Source organism: Protomyctophum bolini (genome assembly GCF_963924005.1).
Source record: "Protomyctophum bolini genome assembly, chromosome: 18".
In the NCBI taxonomy this organism is placed as follows: Eukaryota; Metazoa; Chordata; class Actinopteri; order Myctophiformes; family Myctophidae; genus Protomyctophum; species Protomyctophum bolini.
Window position 1 is genome coordinate 27,619,733 of NC_137879.1, and position 23,742 is coordinate 27,643,474.

Consider the following 23,742-nt stretch of genomic DNA (forward strand, 5'->3'; position numbering starts at 1 on the left):
CGCGCGAGAGCGTGTGCATGCGCACTGTTACTATACTTGTGAGCAAAGTTTAGAAGAAGATATTGTGACGACACATTTATAAAATTGCCATCCTACAATGTCCTCAGAAGTATACAGTAGTAATACCTGTGTGTGTGTGTGTGTGTGTGTGTGTGTGTGTGTGTGTGTGTGTGTGTGTGTGTGTGTGTGTGTGTGTGTGTGTGTGTGTGTGTGTGTGTGTGTGTGTCCGTCCGTCCGTCCGTCCGTGCACCAGTACAGATTAGTCTCTTTCCCAGAAATATCTAATGATTCATTTGTTCTATCACAACATGCTGTCAGCAGGACTCATCTTCTTCCAAACGACACCCCCCACTCGTCAGTGCACACATTTTTATTTAGTTCCAACACGTCATAATTCCACACGTTGTGAGCCTGCAGGTCATTTTTTCAAGACATTCATTGTGTGATATAGTAGAAATAGTAAATAGTAAATAGAACGCTTCTCGATTATTAATTGAGAAAGTCATCAATAGAATAATCGCTACAAGAAAATAATCAGTAATAATTCCACGACCCACTGAACAGGCTGCAGCCCGTTTTCCTCCCACAAACACCTGTGTTTGTATGGATGCCCAGCCAAGCTGGATAGGCACCGCGGTTTACCTTCATTATCTCTGCTGGTTTAGCATAGTGACACAGTGACATTTCTCCAGTGGTTATTCAAATTAAAACCATCCCTCTGTTAACAATATCTAGCACTGTACTATTCCCAATTGCATTCACTTGTCACTGTAAAGTAGGCATACAGTAGTTGCAATAATAGCCTTTCATTACTTTACCGTTAACAGCGGTTGTAAAAACAAATTAAGTACTAATGCTAGTCTCGCAATGTCAATATCATCCACTAGACCACTCGTGCTGACAGCTTGTGGTTTAAATTGAAGTATAATCAAACACTACTTTCTACACACACACGCTCGCTTGCACGCATGCATGCATGCATGCAGAGCTATTTTCATGGAAACACAAATAAATTTGGTATTTCTATAGATTTCTATAGACAGTATGTTACTGGTTACCTATCCATTTTGTGCCACATGGCACATACTTACAGTATAAGACCTTAGATGTATTACTGTAAGTAGTAGTTTGAGTCAAGGGAGATGAACACACTCTGTATGTCTCATACCAGCTTGTACATACTGTATGTCTTCCTCTCTTCCTTCAACCTTCTCAAAGTGGGGTTTGGTATCCCCAGAAAAATAGTTGAGTTAGGAAATAAATGGACCCTTTTAAGTCTGTAACTCTGACAGTGTACAAATGGAACCAAATGGACCTATTTGGTTCATGTGTGTGTCAATTTAACAAAGGTGCAGACGATCAGAAATAAGCAGAGAGAGACCAACGTTTGCGCTATTGTATGCTGAATTGAAGTGGACTCGGCCCCAGACTTTTTTTTTCTCCATGGAGATAAAAAACGTCTGGGTTTCCGAGGCTACTGCTTTAGCAGCCGACTGTATGCAACCTGGCTTGCTTGCTTCCAGAGGGCAGAATAACCCTGTGTTGGTGCCTTGGTCTGATTATAATTATAACAGATTAACATGCTCAGAACAATAGAGGGCTATTGATATTAAATAGTACATAGCGTTTAGTATGCATGCATGTCACCTCTTGTTCCTTGCTCAATATGTGAAAACAAAGTTCTTTGAGGAAGTCAATAACATTCCAGCATGGTTTACTGTCATGGGAGCACCTGGTTTGTGAAAGTAGTCACTCCACTCCCCTCCCCCCCCCCCCCCCCCCCCCCCCCTCAAATGGCGGATAACTCATTTTGGAGGAACCCTCTCTGTAGGCTGTTTGGAAGAGAGACAGAGAGAGAGAGTCCTTACCATATCTCTCCCATTACACCGAGGGCTATCAATAATGATAATGCCTCTCATTGGTATGCACTGTTGATCGTAATTAATCGTGCACACCATATTCCTGTCACACACTAACAGGCGCACACACACGCGCGCGCACACACGCGCACACACACACACACACACACACACACACACACACACACACACACACACACACACACACACACACACACACACACACACACACACGCTCACACGCTGCACTGCGGACTCTGGCGATAATAACATGCACAGAATTCTTGTCACACACTTCAGCTAGCTGCACATTAACCACAACATATATTTCACTTGCAAAGCACTCCAGTTATGATAATTGAAGTGATTTTGTTGATGGTTATATTAATTTTACATATCCTTGACTGGCCTAAAAATGCTTCCCTGAAAGCCAGCATTGCCAGACAGCTGTGTCAGGTTTTGAGGCGGCACAACTCAAAGGGATCAATGTACTGCATGTACTCTGGGTTCCAACCTTTAGCAGGGCTGGCCACTTAACCCACAATATATCAAACAACCAATAGTCGACTTGGGTTAATGGAATAATCTATCTATCTATCTATCTATCTATCTATCTATCTATCTATCTATCTATCTATCTATCTATCTATCTATCTATCTATCTATCTATAAATGCACCATGTCTCTGTATGTCTGTACGTGTGTACGTCTGTAATGCCAGCAACTCGAGAATCGTTCGCCCCACCGACTTCAAATTCGACACATGCGTTCCACACCACCACAGGGAGTGCAGTGCCTGGTGTCGAGCCGGTCGGACTCACGGTTGTCCAGAACCACCACAAAAGGCCTCTGCCCGGGCTCTGGACACAGCCCCTGCCCAGTGTCCATATATGGAGCTGGCCTGTTCTGACATATTTGGGCATGCCTGACACAGAACTCCAAATATAAAAATATAAAGGGACACAGAGAGACAGATACAGAAATCTCCATATATGGGCATACAAGGGACAAAGATAGATGTGTGGAACTGCATAGACTCCAAATTTGGACATGCCTGACAAATAACTCCATATATGGGCATAAAACAGACACATAACATAATAACTTACGGCCGAGCTACACCAAGCGCGTAAAACGCGCATATGCTCAAACGCACTTTTAGATACAGTCCTATTTTATTTCTGCGTATGCAGGGCTCGCGTATCTGCGTATTAACCCTGTGTTATACTTTGTTATACAATGGAGGCGTACTAAAATAAACTAAATTGTTGAAATAATCATGATATTGATTTTGAAGTCCTATTGCCCAGCCTTAGCCCTTTCTTGTATCTTGTTCTTTCCTACACACATTCCTGCTTTATATATTTTCCATCCATCATCCATCCACACGGAAGCCCGTCTTTCATTTATTTGGTTTATTTTGGTACATCGTCCAAAATGTACCATTTTGTGCTAAGAATGATGTGGTACTGTATGTTCAGTATCTGTCTATATCTATATGGCACTCTGTCACTATAGTTAGTGACACAGTACAAATATATATACCGTATCCTACTGTATGTTTTTCACTTCTTGGAACAGCTCCCATCATGTGCAGGAAGTCAGTCGGCAGCACTTGAGGGGAGTTGCAATCTATTAATTAATACAGTTACATCAACCTGAAACACGTTGAATAATTCACCTTCAACACCACTTTACACCTGAAAAAAATAATAAAAATGCCCACTCAACACTGTGTGCACTAGTCCCAGAGAGCGAGCTGAGCGTGCACATGCATACATATGCGCGCGTGTGTGTGTGTGTGTGGTGTGTGTGTGTGTGTGTGTGTGTGTGTGTGTGTGTGTGTGTGTGTGTGTGTGTGTGTGTGTGTGTGTGTGTGTGTGTGTGTGTGTGTGTGTGTGTGTGTGTGTGTGTGTGTGTGTGTGTGTGTGTGTGTGTGTGTAGTGTGTTGGAGTGCGTTGGTGTATGCATGCATTACATGCAGGAGTGTCGCTGTCTCCTCTGGTTTGGTCTAGTGCGCCATTCCAATGCGCATTTCCGTTTCAACAAGTCCAAGATGGCCGCTGAGTGAGTAGGCTGGGTCTGAGCTCCTGTCTGTTTGACTCTTTCATTTGAAAAACTGTAGCCGGCTATAAACTTTGCAAACCTCATCTATAGTCTGTAGCTTTAAACTACTAAAAGTCTACCAACTCTGCTTGAAAGGAGGACTGTTTGTTGCTTTCTACTGCCAACCTCAAGCCGACGCCTCAAACAATGGATGAAGCCATGGTGAATGCCTTATCTCAGGCCATTGTGCAGCAGTTAAAAACTGAAATGATTGCTCACTTTGACACCAAAGTAGAGCCTATTCTGCGCTCGCTGCAGGGCATCCAGAACTCCTTATCCACATTAGGAGACCATGTGCAACATATGGAGCAGCGTGTTGGAGCTAATGAAGATAATGTGAATGATCTCACCACTCGGATGTTACAACTTGAGAAAGACAATGCCTACCTGATGTCGAAGATCGATGACCTGGAAAATAGGAGCAGGTCCTTGAACCTTCGTGTCCTAAGAATCCCAGAAAGAGCTGAAGCTAAGGACCCAATCGGGTTCATGGCTGGCCTGATTCCTCAACTCCTGGGGCAGGAGAACTTCCCCAATCCACTGTCCATCGAAAAGGCTCATCGTAACCCGGCGTTCTCCCGACAGAACGACAGAACCACTCCGAGGCCTATCCTGATAAAGTTACAACACTTTCAGGATAAGGTGAAGATCCTCCGCCTTGCTCGTGAAAAAAAGGAGCTGTTCTACAATGGTTCCCGTGTCCTAATTTATCCTGACTACAGTGCTGAATTGATGAAGAGGCGCCAGGCCTTCCTCCCAGTTAAACAACGTCTCAGAGAACTTAATTTAAGATACTCATTACGTTTTCCAAGCACCCTGAGTGTCACCGTGGATGGAAAGGAGGAGCTGTTCCGAGACCACAAAGTTGCCGAAGCTCTCTTCATGCCCAACGTCTAATCCTCCATTCGCGCCAATGTCTTTTGAAGATGAAAGTGATGAAGACCTTGTTTACTGCTCTATGGTGACAGAGACCCGCAGCTACTAACTCTGATTACCAGACGATCCTATCAGGCTAGTTGTAGCCTGTCACTCGCCACTAAGTATTCTGAAGACCTCCTAAGTTTCTGATGATTCCTCTTCATGATCGATGATGACACTTCTAATATGTAAGTGATGACATTTGAACTAACCGATGGAATCCGTTTGCTTTTGCCCTTATCCCGTGGCTGTTTGTTTTTGTTATGCTGCTCAGCTTGCGTCTTGCATGCTGGTCTGACTCTGGTCTGTGTGTTTGCTGGAAAACACTGCAGCGCCAGCTATTTTCAATTGCCGTAAAGCAGTGACATAGTGTCGTAAAGTGCTGCAAAACGTATTTTTCTTTTTCTGTGTAGTGCTTTGAGCACCAATATGTTACTACGAGGCATAATAGTCTTTTCTCTTATATAGCACTTAGTTATTCTGTGCAACGTAGTGATCTATTTCATTTTCCTATTACTACTGGGGAGGGTATTGTTTAATTTATTAACAGTTATGTTTCTTTTTATTACCCCCCTCTTTTTTCTTCCATAAATGATAATCTTGCTTGAGAAGCTACCTTCTCAGTTTAGCGCTGCCTTTTGTTTTGTTTATTTATTTATATTACCTTTTGTTTTTCTTGACTTTTGCACTGAGCTACATGTTTGCGTGCGTGCGTGCGTGCGTACGTGCGTGCGTGCATTATGAAACGGACAGGGGCTCAGTGGGTTTGAGGTTCTGGCCTATTCACCTAATTCCTTGAGCCTAAGGGGTCACGGATTAATGGGCCTGTCTTGGTCTTGTTTTTTTCTTGTCTGTTATTTGTTATTTTGCTGTTGTTCACCTGCTTTTGTGTCTGTCCTGTGCCGTCTGTTTGTCTTGTTTGTCTTGTCTGGGTATGACTTATCACTTTTTATGTCTGTAGCATGTAAACCTTGTAACCTCTACAAACCTTGGGCTTGGATCCATCCATTACCTAATCTATGTTTAAACAGTGAGAGTGAGACAATTGTTTTTAATTATCAGTCTGGATAATATCAAGGGATTAAAAGTTATTCATGTGAATATCCGGAGTCTAGAACATAAAATGGTGCTACTTAGGCCATGGGTTGCTCTATATAAACCTAACATTATTACACTCTCTGAAACATGGCTTACCAGTGACATTCCAGATAATAGATTAAGCATCACTAATTATGTTCTCTATAGATCTGACAGGTGCTACAAGAGTGGAGGAGGCGTGGCCATATATGTTTCCACTGATCTCATAAGTGAGTTAATCACTCCCACAGTAGACCCTCTACATTTTGAAGGTATCTTTGTTAAGATACATTTTCACGAAAATAAGTACATAACTATTGGTAGCATATATAGGCCACCCTCCGCACCAGCTGAGTCATTTAACTGTATCATTACTACTATCAACTCCATTCCCTTCAGGAATGAACTGATTGTTTTGGGTGACTTCAATAAAAACTATTTACACAGATCTTGCTCCAAAGAAAAATACATGATTAACAATATAAATCTTACTCAACTAATCACTGAACCAACACGAATCACACCTACTACTCAGACACTGCTCGACTGGATACTCGTTTCACATCCTAACAGAATTCTGAAATCAGGTGTGTTAGCTGACTGCTTTAGTGACCACTCCATTATATACTGTGTATGGAAAATTAAATTACCCAAATCCCCCCCAAGAACAATAAAAATCAGACAATATAAAAAAATAAATGTAGATATTTTTATTAATGATTTGTTGGCGATAAATTGGGATAGATATCAACTCATACCTAATGTTCAAGATGCCTGGGATTTTTTCTGTTCAGAGTTTACCCTGATTGTTGACAAACATGCACCATGGAAATTAGTGAAAGTGAAGGGCCAACATCTCCCGTGGGTCAGTCCTGAACTTATACAGCTTTTCAGGCAAAGGGACAAAGCGTGGGCAACATTTCGGCGGACGAGGAGCGGTGCTGATTGGGAAGCTTATAGGCAGCTTAGAAATAGGAGCAAGACAAAAACCAGAGATGCGGAAGCAAATTATTATAAAGAAAGTCTCACAAATGATTTTAAGAATCCCAAGCAATTTTGGAAAAAAATCAAATCGGTTATGAATACATCAGATAAGCATCATATCAATCAAATAAGATGCAATGACACAATATTAAATGACTCATTATCAATTGCCCAGGCTTTCAATCAGCATTTTTCCTCTGTCGGCTCCACTCTAGTAAATGACACATATCTTACCCCTGGTTCTTTCAATAATGGTCCACAGTGTACTAGCCTGTTTAACTTTCGGAGAATTTCACCTGTTGAGGTCCAGGAGGTCATCAATGAATTAAAAATTGATGGTGGTGCTGGACTGGATGGAGTTGAAAACAGATTTCTAAAATTAGCTGCCCACATTATTATGTATCCACTTGCCGATTTATTTAATCTTTCCTTGTCTACATGTGAGCTTCCTGTTATCTTTAAAAGTGCCCGTATCACACCACTTCACAAAGGTGGTGATGTACTCAATTGTGATAATTATAGACCTATTTCAATTATTTGCTCTACAGCCAAAGTCTTTGAAAAATTGATATATAACCAACTTTCGCAATATACCAATACGAATAACATTCTTTCGGAATTTCAATCTGGTTTTAGGCCCAATCATTCCACTACAACTGCCTTACTTAAACTTACTAATGATGTATACTCTTCAGCAGAAAAAGGTCTACTCACTGGTGCCATATTTATTGATTTAACCAAGGCGTTTGATTTAGTTGATCGATATCTTCTTTTGGATAAATTACATGCGATTGGCCTCTCTCAAAATGCAATTCTGTGGTTCAACTCATACCTCCATAATAGAAAACAGTGTGTTGTCATGCATGGGAAGAAATCTGATATGGTGGTTCAACTTAAAGGTGTGCCCCAGGGGTCAACTTTAGGACCCCTTCTTTTTTCTATTTATGTGAACAATCTGCCATCAATATTTAGACATTGTTGCTCCCAGCTATATGCCGATGATACGGTCATCTACACATCTAACTCTGATTTAGCACAAATCCAAACTTCTCTTCAATACGACTATAACATATTACAAAATTGGCTCCTACATAATAAATTACTGCTCAATAAGTCAAAATCTTTTATTATGATCTTTGGTACTAGTCCTAAACTCAAATCCATAACAGATTCCCTTACTATAACCAGTAATGATGGCACGACTTTGCAAAAAGCTGACAACATTAAATATTTAGGCGTATGGTTGGACCCAGAACTTGCTTTCAAATCTCACATTAACCATGTGTTAAAAAAGGTTAACTTCGGAATAAATGCTTTATATAGATCCAGAAACTGCTTTTCACTCAGTGTACGTAAGAAACTGGCTTTGCAATTAGTACTTCCACTATTTGACTATTGTGATGTGGTTTACCAAAATGCCTCAAAATCAGATCTTGTGCCGCTTAACACTGCATACAATAGACTCTGTCGATTTGTCCTTGGCTGTCCTTTTCTCACACACCATTGCATAATGTATGAAAGACTTCAATGGACACCTTTACATATAAGAAGACACATGCACTGGCTTCAACTGGTTTTTAAATGTATCTATTTCAATTATCCCATTTACCTCAAACGTTATTTAACTTCTATCCCTTCAACACAACGTACCAGACACTCCACTCAGGTTTATTTTAATGTTCCTTTGGTCAGTATTGAATTTGGTAAATATGCCTTTTCCTTTAAAGCCCCGTCAGACTGGAATACCTTACCAAATAACATTAGATCCATCTCATCATTCCCAGTTTTCAAAAGTGCATTGTCTTCATACTTCAAAGTCTTATGTTCTTGCTTTCAGTAAATATGCCATTATATCACCATGTTTATTCCGTTATTTTATTATAATTTTTTTAATTTTGTATTACTATTATCATTATTTAATTATATTTTTTGCACTCACTGTATAGGACATAGAATCTTCATATGCTACATTATATTATGGGATTCAAAGCCGTAATGAGGTTGTAAGGTTTTCAAGGTTTCAATGTTTAATGTTTTGTGTTTTGTGTCCATGTTAGGTGTATGTAATTTGTTTTGTTTTACTGTTTACATGTACAAAAAAGTTGTGACATGTAACTGTTGGGAGCCCCTCGAAAACGAGATGATACATCTCAAGGGGTCTTTTTCCTAATAAAGAAACTTTAATCATCAACCAGCAGTGGTGGTTACTTGAACCCCAGTGTCCATATTCTAGGGTGTTGGGACGCATTGTGAGCTTGTAAGATCGGCTATCTTTGGTGAAAAGATCTTTACCAGTGGCTTGAAAAGCATTGGTCTATGAATACCCATGACATATCGTCATACTGACGCGTACTTCTGATTGGCTGCCTTTCTACGAAACCCATAGAGGGGGGGGGGGGGGGCGCAACAAGACACGTAGTTGAAACGGTCGTGCGTACCCTCACAAAAAACATGCAGTAATCCTGGTCTCTGGACTGCCTCCCCTGGCCAATCGAATCGGTTGGAATAACATGTTCCTTCCACACGCTATGTCCAACCGGGGAAACTCACCCCGCCAGGTGAAAAGAAGCGGCTTGGACTCCTCATGCATTGAAGGAAGCATGAGGTCAGTCCGTTGCTCTCCCCAGGGTGGCAGAGGGAGTGTAGAGCCCATGATTAGATAAGACACTAGGTGAAAAATGGGTTACAAAATCGTGGGATAACGATTTAAGAAGTAGAAGCATCTGTATTTATTTATTTTAACCTGCATTTTACCTTAGTTGTAATGATAATTTTTTTGAATTAATTTGAGCACTCTAGCTCATTATAGTTGTTTGTGTATTGTCTGTGTTGTTTGTGAAATGTATACTTTGACTACTGCAAACCAAAACTACATGCAGGCACAGTAAGAATCAAGGAACCTGAACCTGGTTTCTCATGTGAAACATTGCGTTTGTCTTGGACAAAATTAATTATTTTAGCAAAACTCGCAGAGCTGTGGGTTAGTGGTTAAACAGGTCCTCTCATAAGTGAAAAAAAACCCCACACAGTTTCAATCCCCAGAACAGCAAATATAAGCATTGACAGCGACGGGTCCTTGAGGAAGACACTAAACACTGGAACCTCTTTGTGTCGTATTAACGTTTAATACTCTAGACAGCCAAATAACATGTTGCATGCTTCGCCAAATGGCCACACCAGCCATGTGTGTAGGTCACAGCTTTCACAGCGGCTTCCGTGCATTCCAACAAGTGGTGGCGGTGGTTTTTCATTTCAAAATGAAATATCACTAACGTCGTCTTAGTTTAATTAGGCATTTTTTGTGGGACCCGTTTTTTCCCCTTCTTCCCATTGTGGGTCCCAAAGCCCCGACATTGGGAAAGACTGACAGAGGCTGAATTGAAACCAGATGAGAGAGACGATATGGTCCAAAAAAACACTTAAGTGATGATTTCTCCATAACTTTTCACTTTTAGGGAATTAGCTCTTATCCAGTGTGACTTATGGGTGAACAGAGATGTTCCCGTATTATTACACACAGTCAGTATACTGTACGTCAGTCGGCGGGTTTTCAAAGATTTCATGTCAAGGGCCCCAAATGAATATGTATTAGGTCAAGGACGTCCCATCTGAAAATAGTTTGTGCCAGGGACCATCATAATTAATTTATTAACATTAAAGAAAATACTTTGTGAGCTTTTTATAAATTCATTTTTAGTGTGAAAAAATGTGAAAATCACCTGGAGGTCCCTGGCACAACATATCTTTAAGATGGGGGGGGGGGGGTCTCTCGCCAAATACATATTATTCTGGGGGTCCTTGACATGAAACATTTGAGAACCACTGGTATACTGTACATGGCTTAAGAGGTTAAAGCTATTAACACATTTACATGAGTATTTGTGTTGTTACTTTATACTATATTTCAGAGGCACATATTGTAGCGATATACAACATGATCCACAACACAACAAAATATAGATTATAAGGAAATGTAACTTTTACTTGGATACTACTATATTTTGATGCCAATATACTTTTGTACAAAAAAGTAAAGTACAATTTTGACTATAGGAATTTCACCCGTAACTACTAAGTATTCCTATTGTGGTATTGCTACTTTTAAATCTGAGTACTTCTTCCACCGCTGCTTCAAGTCTCCAAAGATGGAAAACCGTCCTCTGGGCTAAATGTAGCAGCTAGTCTAAAAACGCTACAGATTTTACGCCAAGTAGCCGTTATCCCAAGCATGAAAAACAGGAATTTTCCTTTCTCCATTCCTCCATTTCTCAGTCCCCCACCACCCCGCCCCTCCATTCCTGCTTCTCTCGTCTCACATTTTCTCATCTCTCCCTGATGTATTTCAGAACATATCCCACCCGAAATTGAATTTGTTCTCTTTGTAATAAATCCAGCATGTAGCTCAGTCTTACATGAACAATGACTTCATGCTCTGGGCTCAGGGTTAGCTGTCTCCATAATAAATTCCACCCTTAACTGTAACTTAAACAGCCAGCACTGCTGCCCTCTAGAACACTTGGATTGTGTTTCGCTGGCTGCCAAATAGATTCTCTTTGAATTCCTCCTGAGGAGAGCAGTTAAAAAGAACAATCAGGGGAGGTGTGTGTGTGTGTGTGTGTGTGTGTGTGTGTGTGTGTGTGTGTGTGTGTGTGTGTGTGTGTGTGTGTGTGTGCATGCGCCCATGCGCCCATGCCCATGCGGGCATCCCAGAGATCCATGTGTGCAAGTGGACATATACTGTATACAGTACATACAGTATGTACCCAGTTTGTAGTTTGTGTGCGCAAACACATGCATGTGTGTGTGTACTTGTATTACTACACATGTGAGGGCCAATTTAGAGTACAAATAGGCAGAGGAATTAAGAAAAGGGGTAAGGAGCAGTCATTTAGAGGTTAGGTTTATGGTTTAGGGATAGAGTAATGCCTCATTTATACTGAGAAAAATACAATAAGACAATAGCATTTCAACAAACTCAGAAATAGCAGATATTAGGGATGTCCCGATCATTTTTTTTGCTCCCGATCCGATTCTGATCATTTGATATTTCATGTGTGTTCATAGGATCTGAAGGAGATAAGGAAGGAACTGTCTAAGAACGGCCAGGAGAAGGCCCTAGAGGAGTCTAAGGCAAGCCAGCTGCTGTCCAAGAGGGTCAACCATATGATTGGACGCATCGGCAAGATCATCGGGGAGCTAGAGAAGGACAAGGTGGTACTGGACGGACAGATGGACACTGGAAGCCTGTCGGGTAAGTCTTAGGAACATCACCATTTTCGGTGGTACTGTCAAACCTCTTTTAAGCAGGTTTTGGGCTAAACTAATTGGACAGCAATGTCTTATACCTATAACTTGATAATGCATGGAAGTTCATGAAATTCAGGTCTGATCATCAGTGTGTGTGTGTGTGTGTGTGTGTGTGTGTGTGTGTGTGTGTGTATATAGCACAATATCCCAAATCACAGACAATATCCATGCAGTCTAATATCATGATACGAATATAAAATTGATACTAGGGATGTCCCAATCACGTTTTTTGGCTCCCAATCCCGATCATCTGAAAATGACGCGATCGGCCCCGATTTCCGATCACCCGATCCGATCGGGACAACCCTAGCATATATACAAGCTTGTGGATCCATTTTCAGCTTTAGGGTTAATGTAAAAAAAAAGGAATGTATCAATGAATTCATGAAACTGCTGTTCCTAAAACGCTGATGTCCTCACAAGTATAGTAATACCAGTAAGACACCTTAAAGGCGAGAAAGCGACCGCAGGGCTGAGACACTCTACCAGAATAATGTCACTTCATTATGGTTTTCTTTAAATCAAAGGCTACTTAATATCCAAATCCAACACATAAACAAGTGCAGCGAGTGCCTATATGAAGTGTCTGCAGTGTCTATATGAATACTTAAATGTGCTTTACATGGCGGGCATGAGAAAACCAATGAAACAACTTTATTAGGAGGGAAAACACTAAGACAAAGGAATCAAAAACTGTGGAATGAACTAGCTGGGGAGTGCATTTCACATGGGGTTGGAGCAGACCATTGTCTGACCACGGACTTCCACGCTTGCTGCTTCACATCGAGGACAGCTTGACCGCTTCGTGCTGTGGTGAAATCACCGCGAGCCTCCGGTGTTCTCTGCGAGACATGTTTAAGCTGAAGCAGCTAGCATGGAAGCTAACGTTGGTCATATGGATTATGGAACCTTCCCTCCGATATTGCACACAACCATGCTGTTATCCACACGTCCATCCAATAGCTTTTAAATGTAAATGTCCCATCCACGGAGCAAAAGAGATATATATTCATTGATTCGTTTGGGCTTGGGCTTTGTTGTTGTTGTGCTGCTGCTGTGCAGGGTCGGTGTGCAGCAGCCTATTCAGTACTTTAAAAAAAGGTGAGGATTGCCAGAGTATGGCACGATTGCCAGAGTATATGGCATGAGTGAAATAAACTTTTAGTGGAATGCGCCATTGCGCTGCAACACGAATCGCCGGCATGTGTGTGTGTGTAGTGGCCGTGTGTTGCGTGTGTGCAGCATTACATGAAGAGTGTGATGTGACGGAAGCCTGTGACAGGCTTGAGCGTTGCAGGCTTCCTGCACGTTTGTATAGTAAGTGCGACTTGCAGTCGCAACAACAGCTTGTGTGTGTGCATGCGTGCGCGAGTGCGTGCATGCAACGTGCGTGCGTGCGTGAGAGACAGAGATAGAGAGAGAGAGAGAGAGACGCCACAAAGCCATCTGTCTTGGTTACAGCTCATTCCCAAAGCAAAACAGAGCAGTGCAAACAGGTTTGTGAATATTACCCCGCTGCCATCTGAGATCATTTACACCATTTGAACTGCATTTCCACTCACACAACACTCACTGCTCTTCCTGTATTTGTCTTGGATGAATAATCTGCATTGGGAGGGCAATCTGGAGCTGTGGCCGAGACCAGCTGCCCACAAGAAGACACTCACACATGCACAATCCCGAACACACACACACACACACACACACACACACACACACACACACACACACACACACACACATGTGACAGAAACCCGTACACATGTCATACTGTACAGTGTACACCCACTCACACACACACACACACACACACACACACACACACACACACACACACACACACACACACACACAGTCTCACACACACACACACACACACACACACACACACACACACACACACACACACACACACACACACACACACACGTGCGCGCGTGCACACACACGCAATGCATACAGCTACGTGCGTAGTCTGAGTAGTAGTACACATACATACAGGAACATGCTGGGAACAATACTCATAGTATGTTATGATGGACTTAATATTAAGTTATAATGGATTTACGGTTGATGTTATGCTCTCTTTCTCTCTCCGATTCAGCCTTTATTCAGACAATTTCACCTCATTGTATTTGTATTGTTATCCATACTGTTCCAGGAAGCGGCTAGTACAATAATGTCACCGTCTGCATTGTTGCTACCATCATTAAGTGTTAGTGGAAGAAAGTACAAATAGATACATTTGGTTTCTATAAACTCTTCAGAGTTAGATTAACACTAAGGACTTTACTGTGTATCGTCTGTGCATGTGAACATCCTTGAATCTGGCACTATGGTATAATGTTAGTCTGGTTTATTAACCAGGCTAGTATAATGTTGCTGTCGGGTGGAAACCTAGTCCAAGACTGTTCAAATTAAAAAATGCCAAGAATATCAGATATGCAAGCTCAAAACGCCTCACAATGTGACACGTTTTGAGCTTGTAGATCTTCAATTTTTTTCTACTTTTGTGTGACACTGTAGTATGACAAAGTACGGCGTTGATTATAAAAAACACACACATAAATATGACATAGAAATATGGAGATTAGAGTTTTCTGCCTGATGGCAACCAGTAAGATGCCCTGAGGGCGAGAAGCGCCCTCGCCCTAAAGGACGAGGTCGTGCTGAAACAACAGGTCTGGGATTTCTTTCCCGGGCCTGGTAGGGCGTAAAATGTGTGCTAATTAGTAGAATCTTCAGGCCTGTTGAAACTTCTAGTTTTCACCGGCTGTGCTAATAACTTTGGGGCGTCTAGAGTTTGAATGGACAGTTACACTATCAGTCAAGGACTGACAGGTTGTTCAGGTTTTCATAGTAATATGCGACCTACCGTATGGTCGCAATGATGATACAAAGAAGGTCACATACAGTATATGTAGTTGTAAACAAACAAAGCACAAATACACACATTCACAGTTTCACACACAGTTGGATATATACAGTACACACATGGATATATACAGTACACACAACATACGTACTGATGAACACTTGCACGCGCACACCAATATGCTCGCACGCACGCATAAACACACTGATCTGATTACATGTGCCATATGCAGTTATGGAATATTGTGACAGAAAGTAACCATAAAGGCTTTACATATACCGTACTCATATACTGGACTGTACTTACACCCCAGTGTGCAGTTAAAGCCACAATCCGGAGGTTTTATGTCTGTTGTCTGTATATCGGTCTCCAGATGGAGAGGTAATGTCCTAGCTACAATAAAGATGGTGACACATCCAGTGTCCAAGCCGTTTGTGCCATCTGCTTCACATACTTTACTGACAACTGTCAACCAGTAGGTTTCCGCAAGCTCAAAGTGACACGTTTTGAGCTTGTAGATCTGCTACTTTTGCTATTTTTTTTTTTCAATTTGAATCCGGAAAAGGAACAGTTTTAGACATATGAGGTTTCCACCCGACTACAGCGGCGATATACTCTAGCATGCAGGTTAGTTCAAATATGAAGCATCAGGTTAATTCATGCAGGATAGCTGTGTAATAAACTATCTATCTGCTGATAGAATACTTTGAGACACACATTTAAACAGCTTTTGGGGCATGGCAAAATCCCTCATTGTCTTGGAAGTGCAAAGGTGTATGTTGGGCTGGGGGGGTTGGTTTTGTCGGAGGTTGGGTGCATTAACTCAGCCTCTAGTGAATGCCTAGTTTTTTATTCCATCCATGTTGTTATACATATTTTGTACTGTACTGCCTTGATGACACTGCTAATTTTGTTGTAGGTTGCTCTGCTCCGTATCATGACAATAGCCAGAACTGAATAGGCTTAGTGCATAGCTGTAGTCCTGTGTTGCCAGAAGAAGAATTTAATAGGCTGTGTGCATAAATAGTCCTGTGTTGCCAGAATAAGAATTGAATAGGACCCCCTTGAAAATGAGATGCTGCATCTCAAGAGGCTTATCCTCTAGTCAGTGAAAGTCAGTGAAAGAAAAATAAATAATAGGCTGTGTGCATACATAACTGTGTTTCCACAATATGGCACACAGTACCTGGGTTTTCACTTCCAGTACATTTTCCCATAGTTTCATTTGATTGCAGATTAGATCTGAACCGGAAACACATGGGAAACCTGCACAAATATAGAGCTTATTAATGCATCTCATTTACATCAGGCGGCACCCTTGATAGAGAGACCATCTGGTAATCAGAAGGACACCGATTCGTCTCCCGGCCCCGATCTATTCGTCAAATGTGTCCCTGAGCAAGACACTTAACCCCTAATTGCTCCCCTCCTGAGCGCTCATCACAACCATCTGAGCAGCCATCAGCTGGCTGAGGCTGAAACCGAATTTATCTTCCCTACATCTCTTGGGGAACATGTCACAAGCGCTTTAGACCAACAGCACTGAAAGCAGCCAATATCCAAACGCCTGTTTGCTACAGCATGTGTACGTCATACGGTATGTCACACTCACCAAACTACAGCATGTGTACGTCATACGGTATGTCACACTCACCAAACTACAGCATGTGTACGTCATACGGTATGTCACACTCACCAAACTACAGCATGTGTACGTCATACGGTATGTCACACTCACCAAACTACAGCATGTGTACGTCATACGGTATGTCACACTCACCAAACTACAGCATGTGTACGTCATACGGTATGTCACACTCACCAAACTACAGCATGTGTACGTCATACGGTATGTCACACTCACCAAACTCGTCACACACGCTCTCGTTGTGCAGTAGCGTGGGGTGGTCGAAGGTGTCCCGGCAGTAGAGGACGTGCGTGTTCTCAGACAGCGAGGCGATGCCGCCCAGCGCCAACACCACCTGGTCTGTTAGGAGGGAAGGCGGACTTTGTCCCAGCCGGGCCAGAACCGACCGGTACCGGCAATACTGAGGGTAGGAGAGGACCAGCACTTTCTTCTGGGTTGGGTCTTCACCTAGAGAGAGAGAAAGAGCGGAGAGGAGAGGAGTTAGGGGAGGACTCCCTGGCGGGGATGTACAATGCAAGAGAATGTTTTATTTACCATATAATCTTTCTAGAGTGAAATATTTGCTTTTACGTCTGGAGACTCCCGTCCAGGACAGGCTTAAGTAATCATTAAAGGACCAAGCAGTCCTGAAAGGACTTGTTCCGTTATTGTTAGCTTTTTTCTTCTCCTTCCGACAAAAATAGCAGTTCTGGCTGAACCGTGCAGTCGGTTTTCGCGAAACTTGGCAACATGGTAGAGAGCCATGTGACATGGTTACAAAGCTGATCTGTGATCTGCCTCTGCCTGATGGCCTCAAAGGTCTAATATCTCCCCCGGTCCAGAGGGATATCCCTTTTGTCTAGTGGTTAAGATGTTGGACTTTCATGCGGGAGGCCCGAGTTCGAATCCCGGACGTTACACATGTAGATCTGTTTGAGTACTTATGCGTTGGTACTCAAAGTATATTTAATTATTGCCTTCTTGATTGATTTGGCTGTTAACAATACAACAACTGATTGTGTCAGGATAGCTCTAGCTCAGTAGGTAGGGCTCTCGCCTTTGGGACACAAAGTCATGGGTTCAAATCTGAATACAGACAACTCCCCCCCCACCCCACACTGACACACACACAATTAAAACTGACCCTGTCACAATTACATGGTCTTTTTTTCACAAGTTCAGTCTTCCATATTTCTATGGCTTATTGTGTATATTATTGTTACTGCTTATTGCCTTCCTGCTTGGTCAGCCTTATCGCTGATTTTTTCTAGTTCTAATATTCTGATATGCAATAATCAGAATATGGATAGTGAAAATGTCTACTCAAAATGCTCAGGCTTGTAGAGCTACTTTAGGCCAGGATTATTATGTTTAATCTAGCAAGGTCGCTATAGTTTTTAAATGTTTGACCTCCTGGGAAAGAAGCTAGAGTTACAGTATAAATGTGGCAGCTATCAGGGCATAACAGTACTGTATGAAATTGGCTAGGCAGCATGCCGTGAAGCCAAAGGGAACAGAGAATAGGTCGTGCACGCGCACACGCACACGCACACACACACACGCACACACACACACACACACACACACACACACACACACACACACACACACACACACACACACACACACACACACACACACACACACAGGTTCCCTGTGACTTGGCCAAGTGGTATCATAGTAGCCCTGGCACAGAGCAAGCAGAATGACGGTTAGATGATGCCAAAGCGCTGTGCCAAACAACCTGCTGTGCCCAAATGCTCTGGCCTAGTAACTCTTTCTCCCTCTCTGTCACCCCCCCCCCCCCCCCCCCCCCCACACACACACACACACAAAAATTGACAATCACTCTATCGCTCCATCACACACACACACACACACACACACACACACACACACACACACACAATAGATCAGGGTTGCCGGAGTGCATGAGAGTCCTGCCAGGGACACATAAAACACGATGCACTTGACATGACGAGAGCCCACATCTGTCATTCCACTCTTTGTGTGTGAGAGAGAGAGTGAGAGAAAAGGAAAGAGAGAGAGATGGAAGGAAAAGGATAAAGAGTGCCACCACCACCTCCCCCAAAATCATTGCCGCACATGCACGCACGCACGCACACGCACGCACACGCACGCATGCATGCATGCATGCATGCATGCATGCATGCACACGCACGCACGCACAGAATAACTATACAGGCAACGGAGCCATGCCAAACTCATACCACATATCCGCCATGTTCTGTTTGCCAGGGCAGATAATTTGGCTTCAGACAAACTTTTGGCCGACATAATCGGCTACCAACCCAATACCGCACTGCTGCTATATTTCTTGCCTGCAACACCACTGGCACTACAGCTAAGAATCTCTTAGCTCAAATCGGGCTCTGTGGTTGCTAGTAACGGCCTGTGATGCCCACAGCCCGCATAAAAGAAGGCTCCATGCTGACTCACAACCCAACTGGCCAACAGATTCAGAGGTAGTTCTCTAAGACAGTCATTTGGAAACGGTGTGCGGAAGCACGCTGTGTGCCTTGGGATTTCATGAAAGGCACACATTTATTATTGCAATAGAAGTGTGAACTTGTAGATTAGTTATTTTCACTATGAATACAGGAGTGACTTGACATTTTGTGACATTGGTGTGCCTTGTGCAAATGCATGCATTTAGATAATTACCATGGAATACTTGGCTGATTATTTGGTCACTGGAAGAGTTACAATAAACATTACAATGTTACATTGGCACATTTTTCTCGTTTATGGAAAATGGTCTGAAGTAATGTAAAGTATACATGATTGAATATGCTTAAGGCCATGCAACTATTCTACAATTGTTACAAATTACTACATAAACTGTAGCAGGCCCGTCATTATGGGCATAAACAAGAAGTTGTAGGTTACATTTTTGTCTGAATAATGATGCACTGTGCATTTTGGAAAATAATAGTCAATTTATCATTGAGATGCCCACAATGTTGACTCTTCCTGCATTTGACTATTTTATTTGATGTATTATTACTGGAAGAAGCCTGGATGTTGAAGTCAATTTCCAAGCCATTTATAAATTGCTTCATTGGTTTTCAAAGTGTATGATGTAAGCAAATAAATCTGAGATATGTGTCCCTGTTGAAGGTGTCCTTGATATTCTAGCCACTTTGGAACCATCTCCTAATGAAAAATAATACATTAGTTGCATCGCTTGAGGCATCTCTAGGATTTGTTCAGGAACAATGCAGATGATGTATTGATTTTTAAGTAAACAAAACCCTGAAATACATGGCATTCTCTGTCCTTGAATAAAGACATCTCCCTTGACATCTCTTGTCCATCACCCCCAAATTCTCTCTCTCTCTCTCTCTCTCTCTCTCTCTCTCTCTCTCTCTCTCTCTCTCTCTCTCTCTCTCTCTCTCTGTTAAGTCTCTCTCTCCCTCTCCCTCTCTGACAATTAGCACAGTCTAGGATTAGTTTGAAAATGCTTCACGTCTTAATGGGGTCACTTCAGGCCCGGCTGATCACAGTGGCACGCTGCTGTGCAGAATACCCTCCTGAAGAGATTTGACATGGGGGAAGAAGGGAGAGTGGGAGAGACAGAGAGTGGGGGGTGAGTGAATACAAAACAAGAGAATAAAGTGTCTGGAAGTGTAAAGGAGTATAGAGGGACAGAGGAGCGGATGGGAGGAGGAATGAAGGTGAGGATAAGTGAAGGGTGAGATGAGACGTCGCCGTCCTCTTCGTTCCCGCGGGTGATTTTGTTAATCAAATCTAACCTTTTCCAAAGAGCCAAATTCCTTCTCCTTTTCAGCTCTAATTGGAGGGGCCAGCATTGTCATTAGGGAGCAGTCCGAAATCACATTATGCAATTTCTGTCCAATGGCCCTGACAAGCAGGGTTTTTGTCTTGCTGAAGAGAGAGAGACGAAGAGAGAGAGAGAGAGAGAGAGAGAAACAGAGACAGAGGAGGGGGTTATGGGAGAAAAGATAAAAAGGAGGTATGGGAATGAGAGAGGGTCTACTCCAGTGCAAGTTGTGCTAGAAATGATTTGTTTGACTTAAGCCGCGTGTGAGCCAAAACGCAGTGCTTGTTCTACTGTGAGCATGCACGCACACGCACACGCGCACACACACACACACACACACACACACACACACACACGCGCACACACACACACGCGCACACACACACACGCGCACACACACACACACACACACACACACACACACACACACACACACACACACACACACACACACACACACACACATACACATACACATACTGTACACGTCACACATACACATACACAAAGTGTGTCATCTCATCTGATGAGGCAGACTGGAGTTGGGAGTTTTAACAATGTCAACCTGCACTGTTCCAGAGCCATACCCAGTGCCAACTGCTTCTCTATGGGCATATATTTACATAAGAATGACTAGTCATCACTCTGATCGCCTTCCCTCTCTGTCGCTCTCTCTTTCTGTCTTCTCACTTCTTCAGCTAGTTTTTGTCCTCCCCAGGTGACTTTCTCCTCTCTCTCTTGCTCTCTCCCTCTCTTGCCATCGCTCATATACCTGCACCTGGTAAAGCGAACCAATTGGATCACAGCAGAAATGTCATCATGATGTCACAGTGGTGAATGTGGTGGAGAGGCTATTTAATCACTCGCATCAGGATTTTATTACTTGAAAATGTTCCTGTGGTTTGATTATGCACTCTTCAAACCCCCGGGGACAGGAGCCTGAGGGTTCTTGTCATATAGCAAATCGAGATCCATTGAGATGGCACAGATTTGAGTGAGATGGTTTACGATTTATACTAACGTGTACTTTTTGAAAGTAAGTGAAGAAAAAACTAAAAGCACTAAAATATAAATAGTGTCTTGTCGACTCATGCATTCTGCAGCAGGCAGCAGTTTTATGAGAGTGAAACGCAGATGGAGTGAGATGTCTTTCAAAGTGATAATATTTTGCTAGCTGTTTGTGTTCTCTGATTACAATCAACAATTGGATGTCTTTCTGCTTCCCTTGCTCTTTCTGCTGTCCTAGCCTACCCCTCTCTCTTTCTGTCTCTAGCTCTCTCTTACTCCCCACTCCCTCCCCCCCTCTCTCTCCATCGCTGTTTGTCTCCACCCCCCCTCCTCTCTAACCATTCTAGTTATCTCAGAGTAATAATTGTGTTGTCATGTACAGGTCTCTGCCAGCCATTCATGCCGGTATTAACGAGACGCCTCGGCTCGCATTTCCACACGATCAAAACATAATCAGCCGGCACTTCAATTTCTTTCTTCTCTTAATATTTCAGTCTCAGAGGAACAAACAGAGCATAATAAGCTCTACCCGGTCCCCCGGTCCCCATCCACGCTTTGCTGTCGGCTGAAATTAAGTTGAGCAATCAGGGCAATCAGTGAGGCAGGTATTTCAGCCAATGAGAGGAAGGGTAGGTAGAGAAGAGAGAGATAAGTGGTCAGATAAGAGTAAACGAGGTAATCAACAGGGAGATAGAAAAGGTGAGAGAGACTTCAACACTTGTGTTAAACCTTTAAAATGTTACCTCGTTGAAGGGGCAGCGATAGACAGTAATGAAGTACATGACTTTGAGATCTCTACTTTACGTATTTTCGGATACTTATTATTTTCCCGTTCACTACATCTCATGTACGAGGTTGAGTACTTTATCCACTACTGAAAAAAGGTGAGAGAAACTTGAATGCTAAACCTGTATAACTTTTCCTCTTGAGGTGGCAGCCATACATACATTTTAAGACTCTATAACTTGGTGGGGTTTGCATCTCACTGAGGACGTTTTGTAAATCCCTATTTCCCTCACCCGTTTCTCGACATGGTCCACTAATAAAGCAGAGATGCCAGAGATGTACAAATGTTCTTCCCATTTCTTAGTTGCCAGGGAGATGTTCGCCCGTAGGAGGGTAAAATGTTGAGTATAATAAAACAGGTAACATTATTCATCTTCCCAGTGCTTCTCCCTGACACTGGTCTGTGGGACTTTACACCACAGAATGGGAGTACGCAGTTCTCAGCCCTGACAAAATTAAATTAAATGAAGGGAAACATTTGTGGGGTTGTGCGAGGGAAACATTGCTCTAGTCTGTACGCCTCTTGTCTTCTTGGGTTTGAATGGATTTTTGCGAAGTAGGAAAGTTACATTTTCAGATGTTTTTCTTGGCACTTGAGGAAGCTAATCCCCACAAAAGTTAACCAGCATATCAAACAGTTTTGGGTTGATTTAGAGCATTTTTTTTTTAAGTGAAACACTCTGATTGGAACCGCCACAGAAGGCGTCCATTGATTAGTAATGCTTCAGCTGCATCTCAGCGTCATTCCAAGTAGATCAAACGGCAAAAAAACCTGAATTCAAAACACGTCCCTCAGTGTTTTGTACCAAATTATGGTACATCGTCTGATGCTCGTCATGGGAGCAAAGGTTTCCATTTTCCAGACATTTCCTCTCGGGTCTGTGGGGCAACAGCTCACCAATACCGCAGCAGGCGTTTGGTTAAAACAAAGTGGGACTTTTATGACGGCTTCTTCCCTAGATAGCAGCACGCACAAAGGAGAGACGAGAAACACGAATGACAGCTGGGGAGAGAGAAAAATAGATATAGCCTTGACATCCTCACCGGAAAAAGCTACTGTAAGGCTCGCTCTCACAGCTTATTAAGAGTTATTTTAATGTGAAGAAAAGGGTTTATATTTCCAACACAGAGGGACTGGCATATATTTCACAGTCTCCACACATACAGTAGTATTCATATTCCAGACATAATATGCAGGCAGGGTAGAATAGTGGCTGGTTCTATGACAATTAAGATAAATAGCAGACTCAGCTGCAGCAAGCAGGGCCCTCTGATTTATCAGTGGATATATTCTGCCTGCATAGACGGCAGTTATTAGGCAGGCAGTGTGTGTGTGTGTGTGTGTGTGTGTGTGTGTGTGTGTGTGTGTGTGTGTGTGTGTGTGTGTGTG

The 23,742-nt window shown here is 42.6% G+C and overlaps 1 protein-coding gene across 1 annotated transcript in view; it reads right to left on the minus strand.

Moving 5' to 3' along the window:
* arid5b (AT-rich interaction domain 5B) overlaps positions 1 to 23,742 on the minus strand; it is a 136,133-nt gene that overhangs the window by 59,234 nt on the left and 53,157 nt on the right. Inside the window, exon 4 of the mRNA XM_080790072.1 lies at positions 16,991 to 17,221. Within this exon, the coding sequence (XP_080646198.1) occupies positions 16,991 to 17,221 (231 nt within the window). The remainder of the gene's footprint in view (positions 1 to 16,990; positions 17,222 to 23,742) is intronic.